At 46.8% G+C, this 24,763-nt stretch overlaps 1 protein-coding gene across 1 annotated transcript in view; it reads left to right on the top strand.

Annotated features, from left to right (window-relative positions):
* LOC126425083 (ankyrin repeat domain-containing protein 2-like) overlaps positions 1–24,763 on the top strand; it is a 60,809-nt gene that overhangs the window by 24,712 nt on the left and 11,334 nt on the right. Inside the window, exon 3 of the mRNA XM_050087997.1 lies at positions 20,867–21,443. Within this exon, the coding sequence (XP_049943954.1) occupies positions 20,867–21,443 (577 nt within the window). The remainder of the gene's footprint in view (positions 1–20,866; positions 21,444–24,763) is intronic.

Raw genomic sequence — 24,763 nt, 5'->3', positions numbered from 1 at the left:
ACTGCGTTTATTGCATCAGTGAGGTTCAAACGCTGATTATGATGTGTCGGGATATCACTTCTTCACGCATTGATTGTTGCTGATGTTTCTGTTAAACTTCAGCCTACTCTTCATGATTACTAAGTTGTGGTCTGAGTCCATCTGCTCCTGACTATGCCTTACAGGCCAATAACTGATTCGAAATTACTGCCCCACAGTGACGTAATCCGGCTGGTGTCTGCCCTTGCCTAGAGGGCCTCCCCCAGTATACACGTCTGTCTTCTGTACTTACAGTTACTGATTGAATTTTATTGCAGAACTCAGTTGGTCTTACTCTGCTCTCATTTCTGCCAACAAACCCGTATCCTTGTGTAAGTCTGTCTCCCGTTCCTTCATATACTCGTAGTACTTCGCTCTAATCCCGCTCTGTTATAAATGTTTCATGGTCCTTCAGCCACGCAGTTACCCGTCCAGTATCCTCTTAGACTCTCTCCACGTCTTCATCTTCTGCCAGTGATGTCGACACGTATAGCTGAACTATTGTTGTTAGCGTCCCCAGATCACTGTCGACTCTGATAAAAGTCCCGTCTCTCAACTGCTCACAGGAGCTCACTCTCTGCCCTAACTTCTTGTTTATAGTGAGTCCTGCTACAGCTATACCATTTTCTACTGCAGTTGACGTATCCTACATTCATCTGAGCAGAAATCTTTCCTTCCATTGTCCTTTACTGAGCCCCGCTATAGCTACGAAGTTTGTTCAATAAGTAATGCCCCACATTTTTTTAAAAAAGCTATTAATAAACATAGACCAATATTAGTTAAAGACATTTGTACAAAAGGAATCATATCCAGTGACTGGAAACAAGCATTGATCCACCATCTCCATAAAAAAGGAGATAAAACAGACACCAACAACTACAGGGGCATATCCTTGTTACCAGTGACATACAAAATACTTTCTAAAGTACTTTTAAATAGAATAGAGGAACAAGCAGGACCTAATATAGGAGATTATTAAGCAGGATTTAGAAAAGGTAGATCATGTGCAGAACAGATTCTTAATTTAAAAACAATTTTGAGAGTGAGAGCTATACAAAATAAAAATACAGTAGTTACTTTCGTAGACTTCAAGAAAGCCTACGACTCAGTTGACAGACAAACACTATTCCAGATACTTTATGAATCAGGGATATATGAAAACACCAGAAGACTTGTTGAACAATCGCTCACAGATACAACATCAAGAATTAAGTTTCAAGGCGAAATTTCTGAACCATTCAAAATCAAAACAGGAGTTCGACAAGGTGACGGACTGTCCCCAATTCTCTTTAACTTGGTTTTAGATAAAGTAGTAAAAACATGGGAAAACACATTAAAAAACAGAGGCACAAAGAGTATAAGCATGGGCCAAGGAAAGAACAAATTTGAAGTAAAATGTTTAGCCTTTGCGGATGATGTGGCATTGATAACTGAAAACCGAACAGACGGAACAGTTATGCTTGATATGTTACACGACATTGCTGAAAAGACTGGGCTAAAAATATCCTACGAAAAAACCGAGTACATAGAACACAAACATAATACAGAAAAGTTTATGAAAAGAAAGTATGGAAAAATTAAAATAGTTGATAGATTCAAATATCTGGGGGAGTGGATCCAAGCCAATGGACTGGATAACACAACAAATAAAGAAAGAATAAAAAAGTTGGAATTTGCATATAAATTAACACAAAACTACTACAATAAGAAATCAGTATCCATACAAGCAAAGATTAAACATTATAATTCAGTTATTAGGACACAAGCAACATATGGATCACAGTGCCTAACATTGAATAAGAAAGGCGAATTAAGAGAACTAGAAAAAAAGAGAGAGAAAAATATTAAGAAAAATTCTAGGTTCTGAGAAAAACAAGGAAAATAGGTGGATTAAAAGGAGAAATGAAGACCTATACAAAAAACAGAAAAGATCACAGATACAATAAGGAAGAGACGGCTAAAATTTTATTGACATTTAAAAAGAATGGAAGAAACACGGATTACAAAGAAAATTTTTAATTACGTTAGTAAGCTGAAAAAAACTGTAGGATGGATAGAAGCAGTAAAGAAAGACGCCAACAAAATAGGTGTTACAGAAGAAATAATATGTGACAGGAATAACTTTAGGCTACATACAGAAAACGCAAACGATGAAGAAGATGCGCCAAAACCTCGACCCAAGAGAGTGTGGACAGATGAGCAGAGACGAGCAGTTGGCGAGAAAATGAAGAAGTACTGGGAAGAACGGAAGAAAAAGAAACACCATAAGTCTTAAGTTGTATGCGGTCCATAGCTGGCCAAATTCATAACAAAAAAAAAACATAGACCAACGTCCTTGTTGGTTCTTCACATTTGATGTTTGTTCTGTGCGCCTGTGAAATTTCGCACCGTTGTGGCAGGTGGTACAGCCGTACTACAGCGTCAAAGTGGCGTCTACATACGACTCACGTTACATGCAGCGTGCTGTTATAGAATTCATGTGTATAGGAAAGTAAAACTATAGTGAACATCCAAAAACATTTGTGTGCAGTATATGACGGTGCTGCAGTTGATAGGAGTACAGTTGCCGCGCAGTATGAAGCGCGGTTTCACGCATTGCGCCGCCCCTCCCGCCCTCCCTCGGGCGTGGGTGTTGTTGTGGCGTAGGTTAACAGCCACGCCACTCGGAAGTAGCCGAAAGGCACGCGTTAAATCACGCAGGCTAGAGATAGGTCTGAAACAGGATACGTAATGAATGCTATAAAGAAAAGTACGTAGCTGCTGGAATACTTAACTTTAATCCATCCTTGTTGTACATCGCTATTGACGATACAAGTGAGACTCTGTAGATTCAGGCAATAAACTACTAATGGCGCCTTGCTAGGTCGTAGCCATTGACTTAGCTGAAGGCTATTCTAACTATCTGCTCTCCAAATGAGCGAGGCTTCGTCAGTGTGCATCGCTAGCTACGTCGTCCGTACAACTGGGGCGAGTGCTAGTCCGTCTCTCGAGACCTGCCGTATGGTGGTGCTCGGTCTGCGATCACTAACAGTGGCGACACGCGGGTCCGACATGCACTAATGGACCGCGGCCGATTTAAAGCTACCACCTAGCAAGTGTGGTGTCTGGCGGTGACACCACATTCCTCCCCCGCAAATCGGCGAACGGTCGTGTTATAAGGCTTCTGCCCGCCGTGGGGAGGACCCCATGTTGACGTATGCGATGAGGTGGGGAGCCTAACAACAGGCGAGGCTGAGCCACCCGCACCCTGCCATTCGGTCCGAAGGGAGCTAGGAAACGTCTGAAAACCTAGTCCAGGGTGCACGTCAACAGGCGGTGTATGCGCCCGTAGAGAGACAGGAGGGGCCGAAGGGTCAACCTCCATTGCGTCGGGGTACCCGACGCGCGAAGACGCCATGTGGTCTGGAGCGGGCAAGAGTTCCATGGCGGAGGACGGCTGGTCACGGGAAGCGATCGGCGGCGCGGGACCCTGGGAGGCGCCAGGCGGTTGCAGCGACGCGTCTACTGCGGGCGTCGCAGGCGGGAGAACAGGCGGCGGCGGCGGCGGCGCGTCGCCATGGGGCAAAATGGAAGGCAGCGTCGGTAACACCTGGGGATGAGGCGAGCCAGTAGATGGGTCCCCAAGGCGCTGACCGGACGGCACCGTCACTGAAAGCAGATGGGGAGCGGCAGAACCCGGGCGACGACAGAGGCGCAGCTGATCATGAGATGCCGACGCACGTCACCAGAGACGGCCGAGGCAGCGAAGAATGCGCCCTGCGAGCCAACGCCGTCAACCTCGATAGTTGCGATAGAATACAACGTCGCCTGCAGCAAAAGCAGGAGTCTGCCGCTGCACAGGAACCTGATGCGGCGGATGCAGCAAAGACATCAAGGTTCGATGAGGACGACCGTGGAGCAACTCAGCCGGTGAGTGACCATCTCGGGGCTGAGAGCGATACGATGACAAAAAGAGCAACAACGCGTCCTCCCGAGAATGCGACTCTTTCAACTTCAACATCTGTGAATTGAAAGTCCGGACCAATCGTTCAGCAGCACCGTTTGACTGAGGCGAAAACGGCGCGGATGTCAGATGTTGAATGCCATTGGCCTTGCAGAATGACTGAAATTCTGCAGACATGAATTGTGGGCCATTGTCGGAAACAATAGTCCACGGAAGACCTTCAATGCAAAAGATAGCAGACAACGCTTGGATGGTGGCAGATGACGTCGTGGAAGACATCCGGACAACAAAAGGAAAATTACTGAAGGCATCTACCACAACCAACCATCTAGCATTCCAGAATGGACCAGCAAAATCGATGTGCAAGCGTTGCCAAGGGGAAGTGGCTTTTGGCCATGCAAAGAATTTCCGCGGCGGTGCGGATTGTTGTTCGGCACACGCCATGCAAGAAGAGCACATATTCGTAATCGCAGCATCGATTCCGAACCAAGTACAGTGCTGACGAGCAAGTTGTTTCGTTCGCACTATACCCCAATGTCCTTTGTGAAGAAGCCGTAAGACAGAGGACTGTAACGAACGTGGGACCACGACTCTGGATTGATCATTATCAGAACGCAACAACAAAACAGCACGTCGTACAAAAAGTCTCTCCTTGTGAGCAAAAAATCGGCGAACCAGCGGATCCTCAATCCGAGACTTTGACAAAGGCCATTGCGTAGCAACAAAACGCAAAACGGTAGCAAGGACAGGGTCAGCAGCTGTGGCTGTAGCTACTCGACGAAAATCAATCGGAAACGATTCTACCACGTCATCGGTTTCCGCATCAATGAACATGCAAGCAAGTGCGGAAGAATCGAATGCTCTATCCTCAGCAACAGGCAAACGGGACAACGCATCGGCGTTTCCGTGCTTAGCAGTGGACCGATACAAGATATCGTAGCGGTACTGCGAGAGGAAAATAGACCAGCGAATGAATTTCTGCACTGTATGTGGAAGTACAGGCTTGTTCGGATGAAAAAGCGATGTCAAAGGTTTGTAGTCTGTGATGATGGTAAAGTGACGACCATACAAGAAATCATGAAACTTAGTAACACCAAACACGAGAGCCAAAGCTTCTTTCTCGATTTGTGAAAAATGCTTTGCGCTGACGAGAGCAATTTGGACGCAAAGGCAATAGGGCGATCATGCGACCCATCTTTGTGTGCAAGCACAGCAGCGATCCCGAAATTCGATGCATCTACCATCAACAAAAGGGGTTTCTGGGGATCGAATGGCGTAAGGCAAGTATTTGAAAGCAACGCCGATTTCAACTGGCGAAAGGCGCGTTCGCATTCCGTCGTCCAGACGAACGGAACACCTGTACAGCATAAGCGATGAAGCGGAGCTGAAATGGAAGAGGCATTGCGCACATTCACTCACACCTTGTGATTCCAAATCATGTATGGTTCTCGCGACCTCATCACGCAATGCGTGTGGAACATTGCACGCTCTGAAGAATTTCGGTTGCGCGTTTACTTTCAGTTCCAAATGTGCTTCATAGTTCTTAGCGGAACCAAGGCCCGGTGCAAAAATGTCTGCAAATTCTTCACATAGACGAGAAACACTGGCGGAGGGCACAGTCTGGTTCACTGATAGGACCTGATTCACTATTGACAAGTTAAACAACTGAAATAAATCTAAACCAAACAAGTTCACTGCAGTAGAAGAACGAAGAACGTAAAAAGACACAAGTTTTGTTTGTCCCTTGTATGTTGCAAGAAGGTTGCGCTGTCCTAACACAGGTATATGCTGTCCTGAATAACTGGTGAGCTGAACAGTTGCGGCACGCAACGGAGGTTTGCCCAGTTGTTTGTACGTGTCGTGATTGATCAATGAAACCACAGCTCTGGTATCGAGCTGGAATGGTATGACCTTGCCATTAAAGTCCAAATCTACAAAAAGTTTATTGTCCTGCTGATGACAAGAGCGACTGTCTCGTGCAATGGGAACTGATACTGGTACAGAAGCACTCGCGACTTGACGGGATTTCCGGCGACGTCGACGCACACTAGTTGTGGGACGAACACAGGCACTGTTAGAGAAAGTGGCACTGGACGGAGTGGAATTAACTACATGAATGTCCATGGGTGAAGGTTCACGAGCCTGAGTATTCTTGGTTCGATTCCAGCGCGAAGCAAAGGGCCTGGAATCGTTGTGAGTGTCCGATCTGAGCTTTTCCTGGCAAACACTCTGAACATGACCTTTTTTATTACAGAAAAAGCAAATAGCTTGGCGTGACGGGCAATTGTCACGCGAATGTCTAGTTGCACACCGCGGACATGATTTCACTGCATTTGCATGCTTGCGCGGCACACCTGGTCTAGAACGTAGCGGCAGCTGCGCGGACGTGCGCTAGGGCTGTTTACAGTTCCGTGCAGCTCGCCCGGCGGACCGGTGAATGTGACACACAGCTGGCGAAGTTGCAAATGCTTACTGAGCAAAGTCAAGTGTGTCTTGCCTATCCAATATGTCGATCACTTGTTGAAGGGAGGGATTGACTAGTTTCAAAATTTGCTCCCGTATACGAACATCAGAAACGTTCTGTGCAATTGCATCACGCACCATAGTATCTGAATAAGGGAGACCACATTCACACTCAAAAGCACAATCCGTAGTAAGGCCTTGCAAAGTTGCAACCCACTCCCAATTAGTTTGACCGGCCGTACGTTTTGTACGAAAGAACGTATACCTTTTTGCAACTACATTAACTGTTTCCTTGAAATAGGCATCTAAAGCAGACAAAATTTCTTCGTAGGACAGAGTTGCTACGTCGCGTCGGGGAAATAATTTCACTATCACACAGTACCTTTGCACCCCTACACACGACAATAAGTGAGGCTGCCGCTCGTTACCTTGAATTCTGTAGGCGGCGAGATGAAATCCAAACTGGCGTGACTACTCCGTCCATGTTTCCAGAGCCGCATCATAGGGACGAAATGGGGGTGCAACTGCATGTTGTGGCTGCGGTAGCGGTGAAGCGGCGGCCGCCGCATCGTTTTGCATTGCACGTTGACCCTGGACGAGCTGTCCAATGGCATCCAATAACGCCTGCGTCTGTTGATTCTGCAAGCGATAAAATTTGGACAGTACATCTGGAGATTGTGGCGAAGCTATGACAAGTAAATTAGTGCAATACGAAAGCGAAATCCTCTTTTAAGCCTCGTCACCAACTGTTGTGGCGTAGGTTAACAGCCACGCCACTCGGAAGTAGCCGAAAGGCACGCGTTAAATCACGCAGGCTAGAGATAGGTATGAAACAGGATACGTAATGAATGCTATAAAGAAAAGTACGTAGCTGCTGGAATACTTAACTTTAATCCATCCTTGTTGTACATCGCTATTGACGATACAAGTGAGACTCTGTAGATTCAGGCAATAAACTACTAATGGCGCCTTGCTAGGTCGTAGCCATTGACTTAGCTGAAGGCTATTCTAACTATCTGCTCTGCAAATGAGCGAGGCTTCGTCAGTGTGCATCGCTAGCTACGTCGTCCGTACAACTGGGGCGAGTGCTAGTCCGTCTCTCGAGACCTGCCGTGTGGTGGCGCTCGGTCTGCGATCACTAACAGTGGCGACACGCGGGTCCGACATGTACTAATGGACCGCGGCCGATTTAAAGCTACCACCTAGCAAGTGTGGTGTCTGGCGGTGACACCACAGGTGTATGTGTTGTTCTTAGCATAAATTAGTTTAAGTTAGTTTCAGTAGTGTGTAAGTCTAGGAATCGATGAGTTCAGCAGCTTGGTCGCTTAGGAATTCACATACATTTGAACATCTTGAGTACAGTTGGGCGACAGGTGAAGAAAGTTACAGCCTCAGGAAATGGAGAAACAGATCAGCCACGCTTGGGACGTCCTGTCACAGCCACTGCTCCAGACATGCTGAATCGTGCGGATGCCATTATTCGTGCCAACCGGCGCATCTCGACAATTTCCTCTACAGTTGTCGGCCATCATTGGAAGTGCGTATGAAATGATCGAGACTCTCGGATATTCAATGAGGTGCTCACGATGCGTTCCACGAATGCTCACAGCGGACTACAAGATTCACAGAAAGGCCATTTAATCTGCATTGATGGATCGTTTTGAGACCGACAGAGAAGCTTTTCTGTCACGGATCGTTTCGGGGGACGAAAGCTGGGTGCATCACTTTCCACCGGAAACAAGAAGGTAGCTCATGAGTGGCATCATCTTCATTCACCACAAAAGAAGAAAATTCAAGACAACCCCTGTGGTGTCACCGCCAGACACCACACTTGCTAGGTGGTAGCTTAAATCGGCCGCGGTCCATTTAGTACATGTCGGACCCGCGTGTCGCCACTGTGTGATCGCAGACCTAGCGCCACCACAAGGCAGGTCTCGATATACGATAGAGCACTCGCCCCAGTTGTACGACGAGATTGCTAGAGACAATACGGACGACCTAGCTAGCGACTAGATGTATGAAGCCTTTCTCTCTCATTAGCCGAGAGACAGAATAGCCTTCAGCTAAGTTAATGGCTACAAACTAGTAAGGCGCCATTAGCCTTACAGTGATTGTAATTAAAGTCTCCTGTGTATAGTCAAGAGCGATGTACCACAATGATTGATTAAAGATAAGTATTAATCCAGCTACGTACTTTTCTTCATAGCATTAATTACGTAGCCTGTTCCAGTACTTCACGCCCGTCTGCGTTAGTCTAGCGTGCATTTTCAGCCATCTCGAACTACAAGGTGTCGGCCCAGCTGCCGACACATCACATGGCGACGAGTCTACAAAGGATCTTGTGTTTTACTTTGCCCTAATTTATTTGTGTCATGGCTTCTCCACATTCTCCAGATGTACTGTCCGAATTTTATCGCTTGCAGAATCAGCAGACGCAGGCGTTATTGGATGCCCTTGACAGCTCGTCCAGGGTCAACGTGCCATTCAAACCGATGCGGCCGCCGCCGCTTCACCGGTACCGCAGCCACAACCTGCCGTTGCACCGCCTTTTAGGCACTACGACCCGAACCACGAGACTTGGCAGGAATGGTCCCGCCAGTTTGCCTTCCACCTCGCCGCCTACAGAATTCAAGGTACTGAGCGGCAGCCGTTTTTGCTTTCTTGTGTCGGTGTGTCCACCTACCATGTGATAGTGAAATTGTTTCCCCAACGCGGCGTAGCAACTCTGTCCTACGAGGAAATTTTGTCTGCATTAGATGTCTATTTCAAAGAAACAGTTAATGTGGTTGCAAAGCGGTATACGTTTTTTCGTACAAAACGTACGGCCGGTCAAACTAATAGGGAGTGGGTAGCAACATTGCAAGGACTTACTAGGGACTGTGCCTTTGACTGTGACTGTGGTCTTTCTTCTTCAGATACAATGGTGCATGATGCAATTGCACAGAACGTTTCTGATGTTCGCATACTGGAGCAAATTTTGAAACTAGTTAATCCCTCCCTTCAACAAGTGATAGACATATTGGATAGACAGGACACACTTGACTGTGCTCAGGAATCTTTTGAAACTTCGCCAGCTGTGTGTAACATTAACCGGCCCGCCGGGCGCGCTCGCGCTACGCGGCCCGGTCAACTGCCCTCGCGTCCGTCCGCACAGCTGCCGCCGCGCGCTAAACCAGGTGTGCCACGCCAGCACACAAATGTAGTGAAATCATGCCCGCGGTGTGCTACTAGACATTCGCGTGAACATTGCCCGTCACGCCAAGCTATTTGCTTTTTCTGTGATAGGAAAGGACATGTTCAAAGTGTTTGCCAGAAAAAGCTCCGATCAGACAATCACAATCATTCCAGGCCCTTTGCTTCGCGCCGGAATCGAACCAAGGACACTCAGGCTCGTGGACCTTCGCCCATGGACATTCATGTCGTTAATTCCGCTTCGTCCAGTGACACTTTCTCTAACAGTGACTGTGATCGTCCCACAAAAAGAGTGCGTCAACGTCGCCGGAAATCACGTCAATTAGCAAGTGATTCTGTACTAGCGTCTATTCCTATTGCACAAAACAGTCGCTCTTGTCGTCAGCAGAACAATAAACTTTTTGTGGACTTAGACTTTAATGGCAAGGTCATACCATTCCAGCTCGATACCGGAGCTGCAGTTTCATTGCTCAATCACGACACGTACAAACAACTGGGCGCACCTCCGTTGTGTGCCGCAAATGTTAAGTTACATAGTTATTCAGGACAGACAATACCTCTGTTAGGACAGTGCACTCTTTTTGCAACATATAAAGGACAAACAAAACTTGTGTCATTTTATGTTCTTCGTTCTTCTACTGCAGTGAACTTGTTTGGCTTAGATTTATTTCAGTTGTTTAACATGTCTATTGTAAATCAGGTCCTATCAGTGAATCAGACTGTGCCTTCAGACAGTGTTTCTCGCTTATGTGACGAATTTGCAGACATTTTTGCACCGGGCTTAGGTTGTGCTAAAAACTATGAAGCACATTTGGAACTGAAGGTCAACGCGCAACCGAAATTTTTCAGAGCGCGCAATGTTCCCCACGCATTGCGTGATGAGGTCGCAAGAACATTAAACGATCTAGAATCACAGGGTGTAATTGAACGTGTGCAAGCTTCTCTCTGGGCCTCACCCTTAGTAATTTTGCCAAAACCTTCCGGAAAATTGAGACTTTGCATGGACTTCAAGGCCACAGTGAATCCACAACTAGTGACTGCTACTTTTCCTTTGCCCCGCCCGGAAGATCTTTTTGCTAAACTGTGCCCGGGAAAATATTTTTCGAAGTTGGATCTAGCCGATGCATACTTGCAAATACCTGTGGACGACGAATTCCAGCGTGTATTGGTGGTTAACACGCATCTTGGATTGTACAGATTCAAAAGACTTCCGTTCGGGTGTGCATCCGCCCCTGCATTGTTTCAGCAATATTTACACACTATTTGTGCGTCGGTCCCTACTGCAGCAAACTATCTGGACGATATAGTGATCTCCAGACAGACAGAAGAAGATCATCTTGCGAACCTACGAACGTTATTTCAGGTCTTGCGACACAATGGTCTTCGCTTGAGGAAGGACAAATGTGTGTTTTTTGCTCGTGACTTACCATACCTGGGCCATGTCATCAATGCCCAAGGCATACATCCGAGTCCAGAGCACCTCCGTGCCATACAAGATTTACCTTCCCCTCGCAATGTGAAACAGCTACAGAGTGTGTTGGGTAAAATTAACTATTATCACAAATATATGCGCAATGCCTCTTCCATTTCAGCTCCGCTTCATCGCTTACGCCGTAAAGGTGTTCCGTTCGTCTGGACGACGGAATGCGAACGCGCCTTTCGCCAGTTGAAATCGGCGTTGCTTTCTAATACTTGCCTCACGCCTTTCGATCCCCAGAAACCCCTTTTGTTGATGGTAGATGCATCGGATTTCGGGATCGGTGCTGTGCTTGCGCACAAAGTTGGCTCGCATGATCGCCCTATTGCCTTTGCGTCCAAATTGCTCTCGTCTGCGCAAAGAAATTACTCACAGATAGAGAAAGAAGCTTTGGCTCTCGTGTTTGGTGTTACTAAGTTTCATGATTTCTTGTATGGTCGTCACTTCACCATCATCACAGACCACAAACCTTTGACATCGCTTTTTCATCCGAACAAGCCTGTACCTCCGCGTACAGCGCAGAAATTCATTCGCTGGTCTCTTTTCCTCTCGCAGTACCGTTACGATATCTTGTATCGGTCCACTGCTAAGCACGGCAACGCTGATGCGTTGTCCCGTTTGCCTGTTGCTGAGGATAAAGCATTCGATTCTTCCGAACTTGCTTGCCTGTTCATTGATTCGGAAACCGATGAAGTGGTCGAATCGTTTCCGATTGATTTTCGTCGTGTAGCTACAGCCACAGCTGCTGACTCTGTCCTTGCTACTGTTTTGCGTTTTGTTGCTACGCAATGGCCTTTGTCAAAGTCTCGGATCGAGGATCCGTTGGTTCGCCGATTTTTTGCTCACAGGGAGAGACTTTTTGTTCGACGTGGTGTTTTGTTGTTGCGTTCTGATAATGATCAGTCCCGAGTCGTGGTCCCACGTTCGTTACAGTCCTCTGTTTTACGGCTTCTTCACAAAGGACATTGGGGTATAGTGCGAACGAAACAACTTGCTCGTCAGCACTGTACTTGGTTCGGAATCGATGCTGCGATTACGAATATGTGTTCTTCTTGCCCGGCGTGTGCTGAACAACAATCCGCACCGCCGCGGAAAGTCTTTGCATGGCCAAAAGCCACTTCCCCTTGGCAACGCTTGCACATTGATTTTGCTGGTCCATTCTGGAATGCTCGATGGTTGGTTCTGGTCGACGCCTTCAGTAATTTTCCTTTTGTTGTCCGGATGTCTTCCACGACGTCCTCCGCCACCATTCAAGCGTTGTCTGCTATCTTTTGTATTGAAGGTCTTCCGCAGACTATTGTTTCCGACAATGGCCCACAATTCATGTCCGCAGAATTTCAGTCATTCTGCCAGGCCAATGGTATTCAACATCTGACATCCGCGCCGTTTTCGCCTCAGTCAAACGGTGCCGCTGAACGATTGGTCCGGACTTTCAAGTCACAGATGTTGAAATTGAAAAAGTCGCATTCTCGGGAGGACGCGTTGTTGCTCTTTTTGTCATCGTATCGCTCTCAGCCCCGAGATGGTCGCTCGCCGGCTGAGTTGCTCCACGGTCGTCCTCATCGCACCTTGATGTCTTTGCTGCATCCGCCGCATCAGGTTCCTGTGCAGCAGCAGACTCCTGCTTTTGCTCCAGGTGACGTTGTATTTTATCGCAACTATCGAGGTTGACGGCGTTGGCTCGCAGGGCGCATTCTTCGCTGCCTCGGCCGCGCGATGTATTTGGTTTTGGGGGCCTCTGGTGAGGTGCGTCGGCATCTCAATCAGCTGCGCCTCTGTCGTCGCTCGGGTTCTGCCGCTCCCCGTCTGCTTTCAGTGCTCACCCGGCAAAATATTAGTCACCTCTTTATAGAAAGGGAACACTGTCTACGCTGAAGCGGTCCGCATGCTGCAGAACTGGTAGTACGTGGTTGTAACAGAAGACCGCCTGTTCTCCCGCCGGCGCCGCCCGCATTCGACGCTTCGCTGCAGCCGCCACGCGCCTCCCTGGGTCACGCGCCGCCGATCGCTTCCCGTGACCAGCTGTCCTCCGCCATGGAACTCTTGCCCGCTCCGGACCACATGACGTCATCGCGCGTCGGCTACCCCGACGAAATGGAGGTCGACATTTCGGCCCCTCCTGTCTCTTTACGGGCGCATACCCCGCATGTTGACGTGCACCCTGGACTAGGTTTTCAGGCGTTTCCTAGCTCCCCTCGGACCGAATGGCCGGGTGCGGGTGGCACAGCCTCGTCTGTTGTTAGGCTCCCCACCTCATCGCCTACGTCAACATGGGGTCCTCCCCACGGCGGGCGGAAACCTTATCTCACGACCGTTCGCCGATTTGCGGGGAAGGAATGTGGTGTCACCGCCAGACACCACACTTGCTAGGTGGTAGCTTAAATCGGCCGCGGTCCATTTAGTACATGTCGGACCCGCGTGTCGCCACTGTGTGATCGCAGACCTAGCGCCACCACAAGGCAGGTCTCGATATACGATAGAGCACTCGCCCCAGTTGTACGACGAGATTGCTAGAGACAATACGGACGACCTAGCTAGCGACTAGATGTATGAAGCCTTTCTCTCTCATTAGCCGAGAGACAGAATAGCCTTCAGCTAAGTTAATGGCTACGAACTAGCAAGGCGCCATTAGCCTTACAGTGATTGTAATTAAAGTCTCCTGTGTATAGTCAAGAGCGATGTACCACAATGATTGATTAAAGATAAGTATTAATCCAGCTACGTACTTTTCTTCATAGCATTAATTACGTAGCCTGTTCCAGTACTTCACGCCCATCTGCGTTAGTCTAGCGTGCATTTTCAGCCATCTCGAACTACAAGGTGTCGGCCCAGCTGCCGACACATCAACCCCCTCTGCCAAAAAAGTCATGGTGACATTGTGATGACATTCTCGTGCATGTGATGCCAAGAGGGTCAACCATCAATTCAGAGGCATACGTGAGGACTCTGAATAAACTCAAGAACAGTTTCGGACGTATTCGATCGGACAAGAACCCAGCAGAAATCTTGCTCAGACACGATAATGCACGCCCACACACAAGTCTGAGAACCCGGGAACACATCGCCAAATTGGGTTGGACATCACTGCCTCATCCACGCTACAGTCCAGTCCTGGCATCCTTGGACTTCCATCTTCCCGCCGCTTAAAGATTCTGTACGAGGAATACACTTTGAAGATTCGAATGTGTCAGTCACGCAGTAAAACATGGCTACGCCTACAGGACAAGAGTTTTTACCACCAGAGAATACATGCTCTTCCACAAAGTTGGCGTACGGCCATAAAACGTGGTGTAGAGTACGTAGAAAAATAGGAAATGGATGAAACATATTGATGTATATGGTCACCAAATTCTGACCCTTACCAATAAATGTGTTCTGAGAAAAATGTGGTTCATTATTTATTGAACGACCCTTGTAGATGGCGCCCTTGCATTTCCCTTTTCAGATTTTCTAGCTTCGCTACCGCATTAACATTTCTTACATTCTACGCTCCGGCGAATAACCTTTTCGTTGAGTATGGTATTCGATGTTTTTCTCATTGTCACTGTGTGATTGGCAGTCCTCTACCAGTGAAAGGTATGGAGAACTAATCAGATATCTTTTCCCAATGGAAACTTCATCACGATAACATATTTGTGACTTACACGTTACGTGACTTTAATGCAGTGGTTACCACTGCCTCCCGCATCCGCATGCCGTTACTCTTTGGCGGCTGGGTAAGGGTTTCACGAACCTGGCACCGCTGAGCTACTGCCGCCACTTTTCCCCTGCAGTCCCGGGCCCTGCTCTGCCAGAGCGCAAAACGCGGTGGGATGTTGAGGTTCACAGTAGATGGCGATCGTACCGCATCTGTCTGAATCTGTAGGACGACACAGTCTTCTGTTACAACCACGTACTACCAGTTCTGCAGCATGCGGACCGCTTCAGCGTAGACAGTGTTCCCTTACTATAAAGAGGTGACTAATATTTTGCCGGGTGAGCTTACAAACATAATAAAGTCAAATGGAAACAGTATGTGTGACGTTATACACGTATTTTTGATCAGGGTAGAACAGGAAAGTCAAAACAACCTTTGGTGACATTAAAAGCAACGGTGGTAACATTAAGAGTGCAACGGGAATTCCACTGTTAAATGCAGAGGAGAGAGCAGATAGGTGGAAAGAATACATTGAAAGCCTCTATGAGGGTGAAGATTTGTCTGATGTGATAGAAGAAGAAACAGGAGTCGATTTAGAAGAGATAAGGGATCCAGTATTAGAATCGGAATTTAAAAGAGCTTTGGAGGACTTACGGTAAAATAAGGCAGAAAGGATACATAACATTCCATCAGAATTTCTAAAATCATTGGGCAAGTGGCAACAAAACGACTATTCTTGTTGGTGTGTAGAATATATGAGTCTGGCGACATACCATCCGACTTTCGGAAAAGCATCATCCACACAATTCCGAAGACGGCAAGAGCTGACAAGTGCGATAATTATCGCACAATCAGCTTAACAGCTCATGCATCGAAGCTGCTTACAAGAATAATATACAGAAGAATGGAAAAGAAAATTGAGAATGCGCTAGGTGACGATCACTTCGGCTTTAGGAAATGTAAAGGGACGAGAGAGGCCATTCTAACGTTACGGCTAATAATGGAAGCAAGGCTAAAGAAAAATCAAGACACTTTCATAGGATTTGTCGACCTGGAAAAAGCGTTCGACAATATAAAATGGTGCAAGTTGTTCGAGATTCTGAAAAAAGTAGGGGTAAGCTATAGGGAGAGACGGGGCATACACAATATGTACAACAACCAAGAGGGAATAATAAGTGTGGACGATCAAGAACGAAGTGTTCGTATTAAGAAGGGTGTAAGACAAGGCTGTAGCCTTTCGCCCCTACTCTTCAATCTGTACATCGAGGAAGCAATGATGGAAATAAAAGAAAGGTTCAGGAGTGGAATTAAAATACAAGGTGAAAGGATATCAATGATACGATTCGCTGATGACATTGCTATCCTGAGTGAAAGTGAAGAAGAATTTAATGATCTGCTGAACGGAATGAACAGTCTAATGAGTACACAGTATTGTTTGAGAGTAGATCGGAGAAAGACGAAGGTAATGAGAAGTAGTAGAAATGAGAACAGCGAGAAAATTAACATCAGGATTGATGGTCACGAAGTCAATGAAGTTAAGGAATTCTGCTACCTAGGCAGTAAAATAACCAATGACGGACGGAACAAGGAGGACATCAAAAGCAGACTCGCTATGGCAAAAAAGGCATTTCTGGCCAAGAGAAGTCTACTAATATAAAATGCCGGCCTTAATTTGAGGAAGAAATTTCTGAGGATGTACGTCTGGAGTAGAGCATTGTATGGTAGTGAAACATGGACTGTGGGAAAACCGGAACAGAGGAGAATCGAAGCATTTGAGATGTGGTGCTATAGACGAATGTTGAAAATTAGGTGGACTGATAAGGTAAGGAATGAGGAGGTTCTACGCAGAATCGGAGAGAAAAGGAATATGTGGAAAACACTGATAAGGAGAAAGGAGAGGATGATAGGACATCTGCTACGACATGAGGGAATGACTTCCATGGTAGTAGAGGGAGCTGTAGAGGGCAAAAACTGTAGATGAAGACAGAGATTGGATTACGTCAAGCAAATAATTGAGGACGTAGGTTGCAAGTGCTACTCTGAGATGGAGAGGTTAGCACAGGAAAGGAATTCGTGGCGGGCCGCATCAAACCAGTCAGTAGACTGATGACTAAAAAGAAAAAAGTACAAATCAAGAATCTGACTTCGCTGAGACAAAGTATTTTGAAAGATCTCCAGATATTATTACTGATAATTACTAATAACAGAGATATTTAGGTTACCGTAAAAAAATACGTTTCGTCCATACCAACGATTAGACGTCGATCGTGTGTTTCCAGTTGAACTCTGACTGATAAAAAGTGCGACCCTTCCAACAAAATTTCGCCAGAGCTGGTTCGAAATGAGTGTCTACGGCTTCTATACATTAGTATTAGCGCTTATCGCTAAGGACACTGTCGTACTGTCTTTGGAGCGACCGCTAGTATTTCCGGGTTGTCGTGTTTGGCGCTTTCCGTCGGGACGGAGCAGCAGTGCGGTCCGGACAGCCATGTCCTGCCCACCGTTGCTGACACGTGACCTGAGTGGGGACGACCTCGGTTGGTCGTTCGGTCGGTCGTCTCATCGGACGACATGTATTTGGTCGCCGACCGCTTCTGGGTTCCCGACTTGTGATTCGCCCTTGTTGTTCCACAGTGACTGTTTTAGTATTCTTCGAGTTGTTTGTGGAAGTGTTTTCGCGCGACACTTTGCCTGAGCAGTCATTTTAATGCTGTCTGTGTGCTGGATTGAGTCGGTCATTTAGGACAGAGCAGCAAGTAAGTCTCCACGGTGCGGGGTCAGGCCGGGGCCACTGGCGGCGTGCACGCGCGTCGGATTGTCAGGCGCTAGCTGCGAGAGCTGCAAAGATCATTGCCCACTGAACATGGACACTGAAGTTGAGCAATCAGTTAACCTGTTATGAAACCTCAACTGCTGTGACATCTCTTTGAAACTGATAACGGTCCGCTGCACAACCATAACCTGATCTGCTCTATCCTGCGAAACCAGATTTCACATTTCTCTATTCCTAATGTTAAAGAACGTATTCCTCCCCTGGTTCCTTTGTTTTACCAGAAGCCAAACTGATTTTCGGAATGCATGATGGCTTTCACTTTTTGAGGACAATCGAAATTATTGTTTTAGGAGGCATTCAAAACTAGACCGAGCGTTCTGTAATTTTCGCGTTTTAAGATGTTCGAATTTTTGTGGATGGACGCTTATGGTTCCTCAGGTTTTACGGAATTACTTGAGATTAATCTATTGAGATGAGTATTCCAACTACTGGTGTTGTTTGATATAAAGTAAGTACAATAAGAGAACAGTGATTTAAACTCTTATTTAAACAATAACCGCGACATTTTAGATGTTGAGTGTGAACTGGAGGAAGAATTACACCATATAACTGAGAACTGAAATTTTTTTTGGAAATGTGTGCTATGTTCCTATGGGGCCAAAGTGCTGAGATCATTGATTCAAAAAATGGTTCAAATGGCTCTGAGCACTATGGGACTTTTCTGAGGTCATCAGTCCCCTAGAACGTAGAACTACTTAAACCTAACTAACCTAAGGACATCACACACATCAATGCCGGAGGCAGGATTCGAACCTGCGACCGTAGCAGTCACGCGGTTCTAAACTGAAGCGCCTAGAACCGCTCGGCCACCGCGGCCGGCTGATATCATTGGTCCCTAGCATTACACACTTCTTAATTTAACTTACACTGAGGACAAAACACACACATCCCCGAGGGAGGACTCGAACCTCTGATGGGGAGACCCCATGTGAACCGTGGCTAGGCATCTTGGGATGCCTGTGAATGGTGCGAAAATTTGCACTTCACCCCAAATAACAAAAGTGTGAGGTCAACCACATGAGTGCTAAAAGGAATCCAGTAAACTTTGGTTACATGATAAATCAGTCAAATCTAAAGGCCGCAGATTCAACTATATACCTAGGTATTACAATTACGAACAACTTAAGTTGGAAGGAACACATAGAAAATTTTGTGGGAAAGTCTAACAAAAGACTGCATTTTATTGGCAGGACACTCAGAAAATGTAACATATTTACTAAGGAGACTGCCTACACTACGCTTGTACTTCCTCTTTTAGAAAGCAGCTGTGTGGTGTGGGATCCTTACCAGATAGGGTTGATGGAGTACATCGAAAAAGTTCAAAAGAAGGGCAGCACGTTTTGTATTATTGCGAAATATGGGAGAGAGTATCACTGAAATCATACAGGATTTGGGCTGGACATTATTAAAACAAAGGCGTTTTTCGTTGCGATGGAATCTTGCCTTTCACGGGCAAGAGCTCAACCATGACAGCTTCTGTAAAGTTTGGAAGGTAGGAGACGAGGTACTGGCAGAAGTACGGCTGTGAGGACGGGGCGTGAGTCGTGCTCGGGTAGCTCAGTTGGTTGAGCACTTGCCCACAAGAGGCAATGGTCTCGAGTTCGAGTCTCGGTCCGGCACACAGTTTTAATCTGCCAGGAAGATTCATATCAGAGCAGACTCCACTGCAGAGTGAAAATCTCATTCTGGAAACCTAGGGTTTTTCGAGCAAACAAGCAGTAAATACAATAAACGGTTTAGTTTAAGATTTTGCAGCTGTTCGCCTGTGCCACCTGTTTAAGACATAGAAAAGATATCACACAGCACAGAGCAACTTTTGCTAGATGTTGATCTGCCTGTGGCTCGAGCAGGTGCAGACGGTACTGTGTAAAGGTCGGGACACACACGTCCGGGCCGTGTCAGGGCCTAGCGTCGGACGAGTGACAGACGTGCTCCGGTCCGTTCCCGCAGGGGCCACACATGACCAGGGCACGTCCGTGTCTTTGTTGTTCCTTGTAGTGACTCGGACGCGGTGATCTGTGTTTCTGTTTGTGAAATCTGTAAAACATGTTAACTAATTTTTGTAATAGTGAATTAGGACTAGATGGAAAGCACGTAACAATACAGGCTCCAAACAACTCAGGAAGTCTCTATTGGAATTACAAAAAAACATATTCCATTGTGCTTCTTGCTCTGGTTGACCCATGTTATAATTTGATTGCAATAGACGTGCAATAGACTCTGATGGAGGCATTCTAGTAAATTCAAACCTTGGAAAGTCATTGGAAAACAATACGCTTAGTGTCCCAAAGAGTACAACTTTACCCGGAACTGATGTTGAACTTCCAATGGTAATTGTAGCCAATGAAGCTTTTCCTCTCAAAACATACTTAATGGGACCATATCTCAGCAGGAACTTAACAAATGATAATGCTATTTTTAATTTATCATTTGAGTCGGGCAAGAAGAATATCCGAAAATGCATTCGGTATATTGCAACAGAAATTTCGAATATTTAGAAGAATCCTTCAGGGAGATCCTAATAACCTTACAATGATTGTGGCGGCTGCGTGTGTACTGTACAACTTTATTCGAAAAATGGAAGGTTATAGGGTGCCCAAACAGATGATGGATCGAAAGGAAACTGCTTAGGGATCCGGAAGATCATCAAATCTTCGAAACCTACCTCGAATTCGTGGGAGATCAACAGACACTGCATTTGCTGTACGAGAACAACTCAAAAAGTTCCTGAATTATCTACAAGGGACTGTGGAATGGGAAGAACATGTCACCTTGGCGATATAACGATGACATAAACCAAACATCTGTTTGTAAAATAAAAAGTAAATAAATATCTTTTGGGTATTAAAACTTGTATAGTTTTTTTCTTACCTTTGGCTTGTAGATCTGTTGCAATTGTCTTCCAAACTCAGTCTTTGTACTCAATATTCCTGTAGTTTTCACTTCCCTAGTCGTAAAGAACAGGAAACTTACGAACTTCTTCTATTAGTCGTTCCACATTCATGTTTTGTACACAGAACAGTCTTGCGCAGTTGCACAGCTCACAAGACAATTCTACCGTCAGGCCATGTCCGTCACTTAAAAGTTAAACACGGCGAATCCCGCCCGGCCCGGCTCCGGCCCGATGACGTTCCCCGTGCACGGCCCGGTCAAGTGGGGCCCGCTACGCTACATTAGTTTTAATGATGTATTTCATTGTCCGGGTGACGGCCGATACTCGGACGTGTCTCGGTACGGACACGGTCCAGACATGTGTGTCCCGACCTTAAGGGAAGAGAGCTGATCAGTGACGCCGTGTTTCAGACTCGTCCACCGTGTCAGCAGTCGGTGAGGACGGGGAGACGGCGGCCGCGGACCTGGCTGCCCTGCTGGACGCGAGTAGCGGCGCTGTGGTGACTCTGGTGGCGGGCGAGACGCGCCTGGTGGCGCACAGGGCTGTCCTCGCCGCCAGGAGCCCCGTGTTAGCCGCCATTTTTGCCCAAGACGCGCCGAAGGCCAGCGGCGGCCAGGTCAGCGTCGCGGACGTGGAGGACCCAGCGCTGCGCCACCTCGTGGCCTACTGCTACACCCTACGGGTCCCCCAGCTGCGCAGCACGGCCCACCAGCTGCTGGCCGCCGCTGACAAGTTCGGCTTGCCAGCTCTCAAGTCTGCCTGCGAGCAGCAGGTGGCCGCGCAGTTGTCCACGGAGACTGCGGCGGCCGCAGCTGTGGTCGCAGTCAGGCACGGCTCTGACAGCCACAGGCAGGCCGTCGTGGCCTTCGTAAAGGCCCACCTGCTGCACGTGGTGGCCACCCGGGGTTGGACAGAGGCGATGCAAACCCACCCCGAGGACTTGCTCGAAGTGATTCGGCTGATGTCTCGTCCATCAAACGAGACCGAGTAAGCATCCGACGAGCCACCCTTCTGCATTTTTACAGATGTGTGCATTTCCATACCTACAGTTTTTGCTACTAAGTTTCCCCAGATGAGCCAGTGCTCTAAAATACACCGCCATAGATCATTACGGTTTTATCGACATTTCAGTCCACAGTTCGTGGTCTAGTTGCTAGCATCGCTGCCTCCGGATCGGAGGGTCCTGGGTTCGATTCCTGGCCAGATTGCCGATTTTCTCTGCCCAGGGACTGGGTGTTTGTGTTGTCCTCATCATTTAATCATCACTGTCATCATTCGTGACAGCGACTAGATTAGATTGGGTAAAAATTGGACTGTGCAAAAATTGGGAGTGTGTAGTTGAGGACCCTACAAACCAAACATTGCCACTGATATGTCGTAATAAGTTCATCAAATGTCTGAACTGAGCTGTGTTTGCCAACAAATAATTTATCAACTGTTTTGATCTTGAAACTTCCTGGCAGATTAAAACTGAGTGCTGGACCGAGACTCGAACTCGGGACCTTTGCCTTTCGCGGACAAGTGCTCTACCAACTGAGCTACCCAAGCACGACTCATGCCCTGTCCTTACAGCTTTACTTCTCCCAGTACCTCGTCTCCTACCTTCCAAACTTTACAAAAACTCTCCTGCAAACCTTGCATAACTAGCACCCCTGAAAGAAAGGATATTGCGAAGACATAGCTTAGCCACAGCCTAGGGGATGTTTCCAGAATGAGATTTTCACTCTGCAGCGGAGTGTGCGCTTATATGAAACTTCCTGGCAGCTGTGTGCCAGACCGAGACTCGAACTCGGGACCTTTGCCTTAGTTCTGAAAGGTTCGCAATAGAGCTTCTGTAAGGTTTGGAAGGTAGGAGACGAGGTACTGGCAGAAGCAAAGCTGTGAGGACGCGGCGTGAGTCGTGCCTGGGTAGCTCAGTTGGTAGAGCACTTGCCCACGAAATGCAAAGCTCCCGAGTTCGAGTCTCAGTCCGGCACACAGTTTCAATCTGCCAGGAAGTTTCATATCAGCGCACACTCCGCTGCAGAGTGAAAATCTCATTCTGTTTTGATCTTATTTGCAGCCACCAGTTGCCTTAAATTGTATATGTGCCACAAGGTGTTATTTATGTTTGTGGCGTAAAGCATCTGAAGAGAAAGTACATCGACATATGGCAGCAGCCATTCTAGCTGTGGACACTACGATGTCCCGCTCAGAATAGAAAGAAACCAGACACAGTGATGCGTATAGTCCACAGTCGGGGCAAGCGAGCATGCAGTCTTTATTCTGTGTGCTGCACAGGTCACTCTACGTCTGATTACATAAAGTAACGTTTATTCTTGTAAGCTGTCTCTCTTTCAGCTGACAACGAGATACCTTTAAATGGTGACGTGATATGCTGACTGAAGGAAAGACGGTGACGAGAAGCAAGTCTGTCACCCAATACCAGCTCGACAAATGCTTTGGCACGCTGCAGTAGTTTACAGAGGGCGCAATGTATTTAAAATTTACCATTTCTGATTTTGTCATTCTATAAATATTGACCCTTGGGAGACTTACGTGAAGACTATTCCCACTTTAGTACTACAGTTAACTTCTTGTGTAGTTCTCTTTCACTTTGGAGATACATGTGTGCTGTACACCTACAACTTACTTATAAAAATATGCCTATTCTCTCCAGGTAGATATAACTTCTAACAAGTACACCACACTACAGAAAGAAGGATGTAGTTCTCACCATAAGGAGACACCAAAGCTGCGACTGCCACAGCGCTTCCACCGTCAGAAACGGAGGGCGACTGAGTCACATTACGCGCTGCGGCGCGCTCTTCAAAACAGCAAATCTTACCACTGCTCAGTTTTTGTTTCCGCAGATGCTGAAGCATTCCTCACAAGTGATACTGAAGTGTCTTGTGGGAAACGACCTACATGACCAAAAGATGCTTCCATTTCTTCCTCTGATGTAGGAAGGCTTATTACTTACTCTGGGGGCTTCAGAAGAAACCATACGATGGTAAACTGGCACATCAGCTGCTCCTTTAGCCATCTCCTGGTTGAAAAAGCGGCTAACATACATCGGTATACTGACAAAAAATAAATGCAAGACGCCACAACAATTTTTGCCTAAGAAAGCTAGGGATTTTCATTCCCGTCTGTTTGGTTTCCGGAATGATATAATATCAGTTCCCGATTACCGAAAAAAAGAAGGCTGTTTTATTGTTTTTAGCTGTGGTGTGCGTACTGTAAGACCTTCGGTACACACATCCATCAGATTATTTGACTTGTCGCTCTAACGAAGTAGGCGAGTGTCAGCAATATGTCTCGTGGTCTTATTGTGGCATGTTTATCTTCTGCCGTTAGGTCAGACGATAGAAATGGCACTTGCACGCTTAGAGTAGCAGATTGACGGTGACCAACTTTAAACAGAACTTGATTAATTTTCATACACATTTATTTAAATAATAACTATCATAAACCTTATTTAACTTGATTCTGGATGCTATTTACAATTGACAATCTGAAGTTCCTTTGGTCTTGGTACGTTAATCTTATTCTCACATGTCTCTGATACTTGACAAAGTGTCTAATCATTTATCTTGATGGGTATGTACAGGAATATGATAATCTTATTAGGCGCAGACTGAAACTTGACTACAGACAAATGCAGACTAATGCAGACTGACTAATCGGAGGTCTGTACACTCATTATAATAACTCGCGCGTTCAGGTATCACTGCACTAGTGTGATCCGTGAGGAGAAAAGGTTCTACGTTAGCAGCAATCTCATTGGCTGCATTACATATTAATACGCGGATCGGCGAAAGCAGAATTTGGTCCGTGTCTAAGACAGCGCCATCTCGTAGTGCGGAGACGGACGAGTGCTGCGCCTGCGCTGTTGTGCCTAGTGGGGAAGTTGTGTACGTGCTGACTACGCGGAACTATGTACACAACATTAGCTTTGCAAGTTTCTGAAACTTTTGACGAAGCTACAGATTAACCAGGGATAGTTTTCAGTTACATTGTTACAGCTCTAATGGATACAGCAGGAATCAATAATCAAATGATTTTTCATGCGAAAGAGGTAAATCCAAGAAAGAAGAGAAGGATTTTCCCTTATGAACCTTCAGCTAGTGCAAAGAGCTAAGATTCTTTCACTTCGTACTGACGCACCAGTGTTCCTCGAGAAATGGAAAGAACCGTGGATTGAAAGAGGAGAGTGCCACCGAGAAAAGAGGGCGGAGTGTGTCACCATCAGGTGGCACTCATGCCGCAGCTTTGATTGCAAAAGGAACGTGAAAACAGTGCATACGTGTGGGAAGCGTCAAGGA

The sequence above is a fragment of the Schistocerca serialis genome, chromosome 10 (genome assembly GCF_023864345.2).
Source record: "Schistocerca serialis cubense isolate TAMUIC-IGC-003099 chromosome 10, iqSchSeri2.2, whole genome shotgun sequence".
NCBI classification, from domain to species: domain Eukaryota; kingdom Metazoa; phylum Arthropoda; class Insecta; order Orthoptera; family Acrididae; genus Schistocerca; species Schistocerca serialis.
The sequence above is the reverse complement of the archived record's forward strand: the minus strand, read 5'-3'. Positions and strand labels throughout refer to the sequence as shown.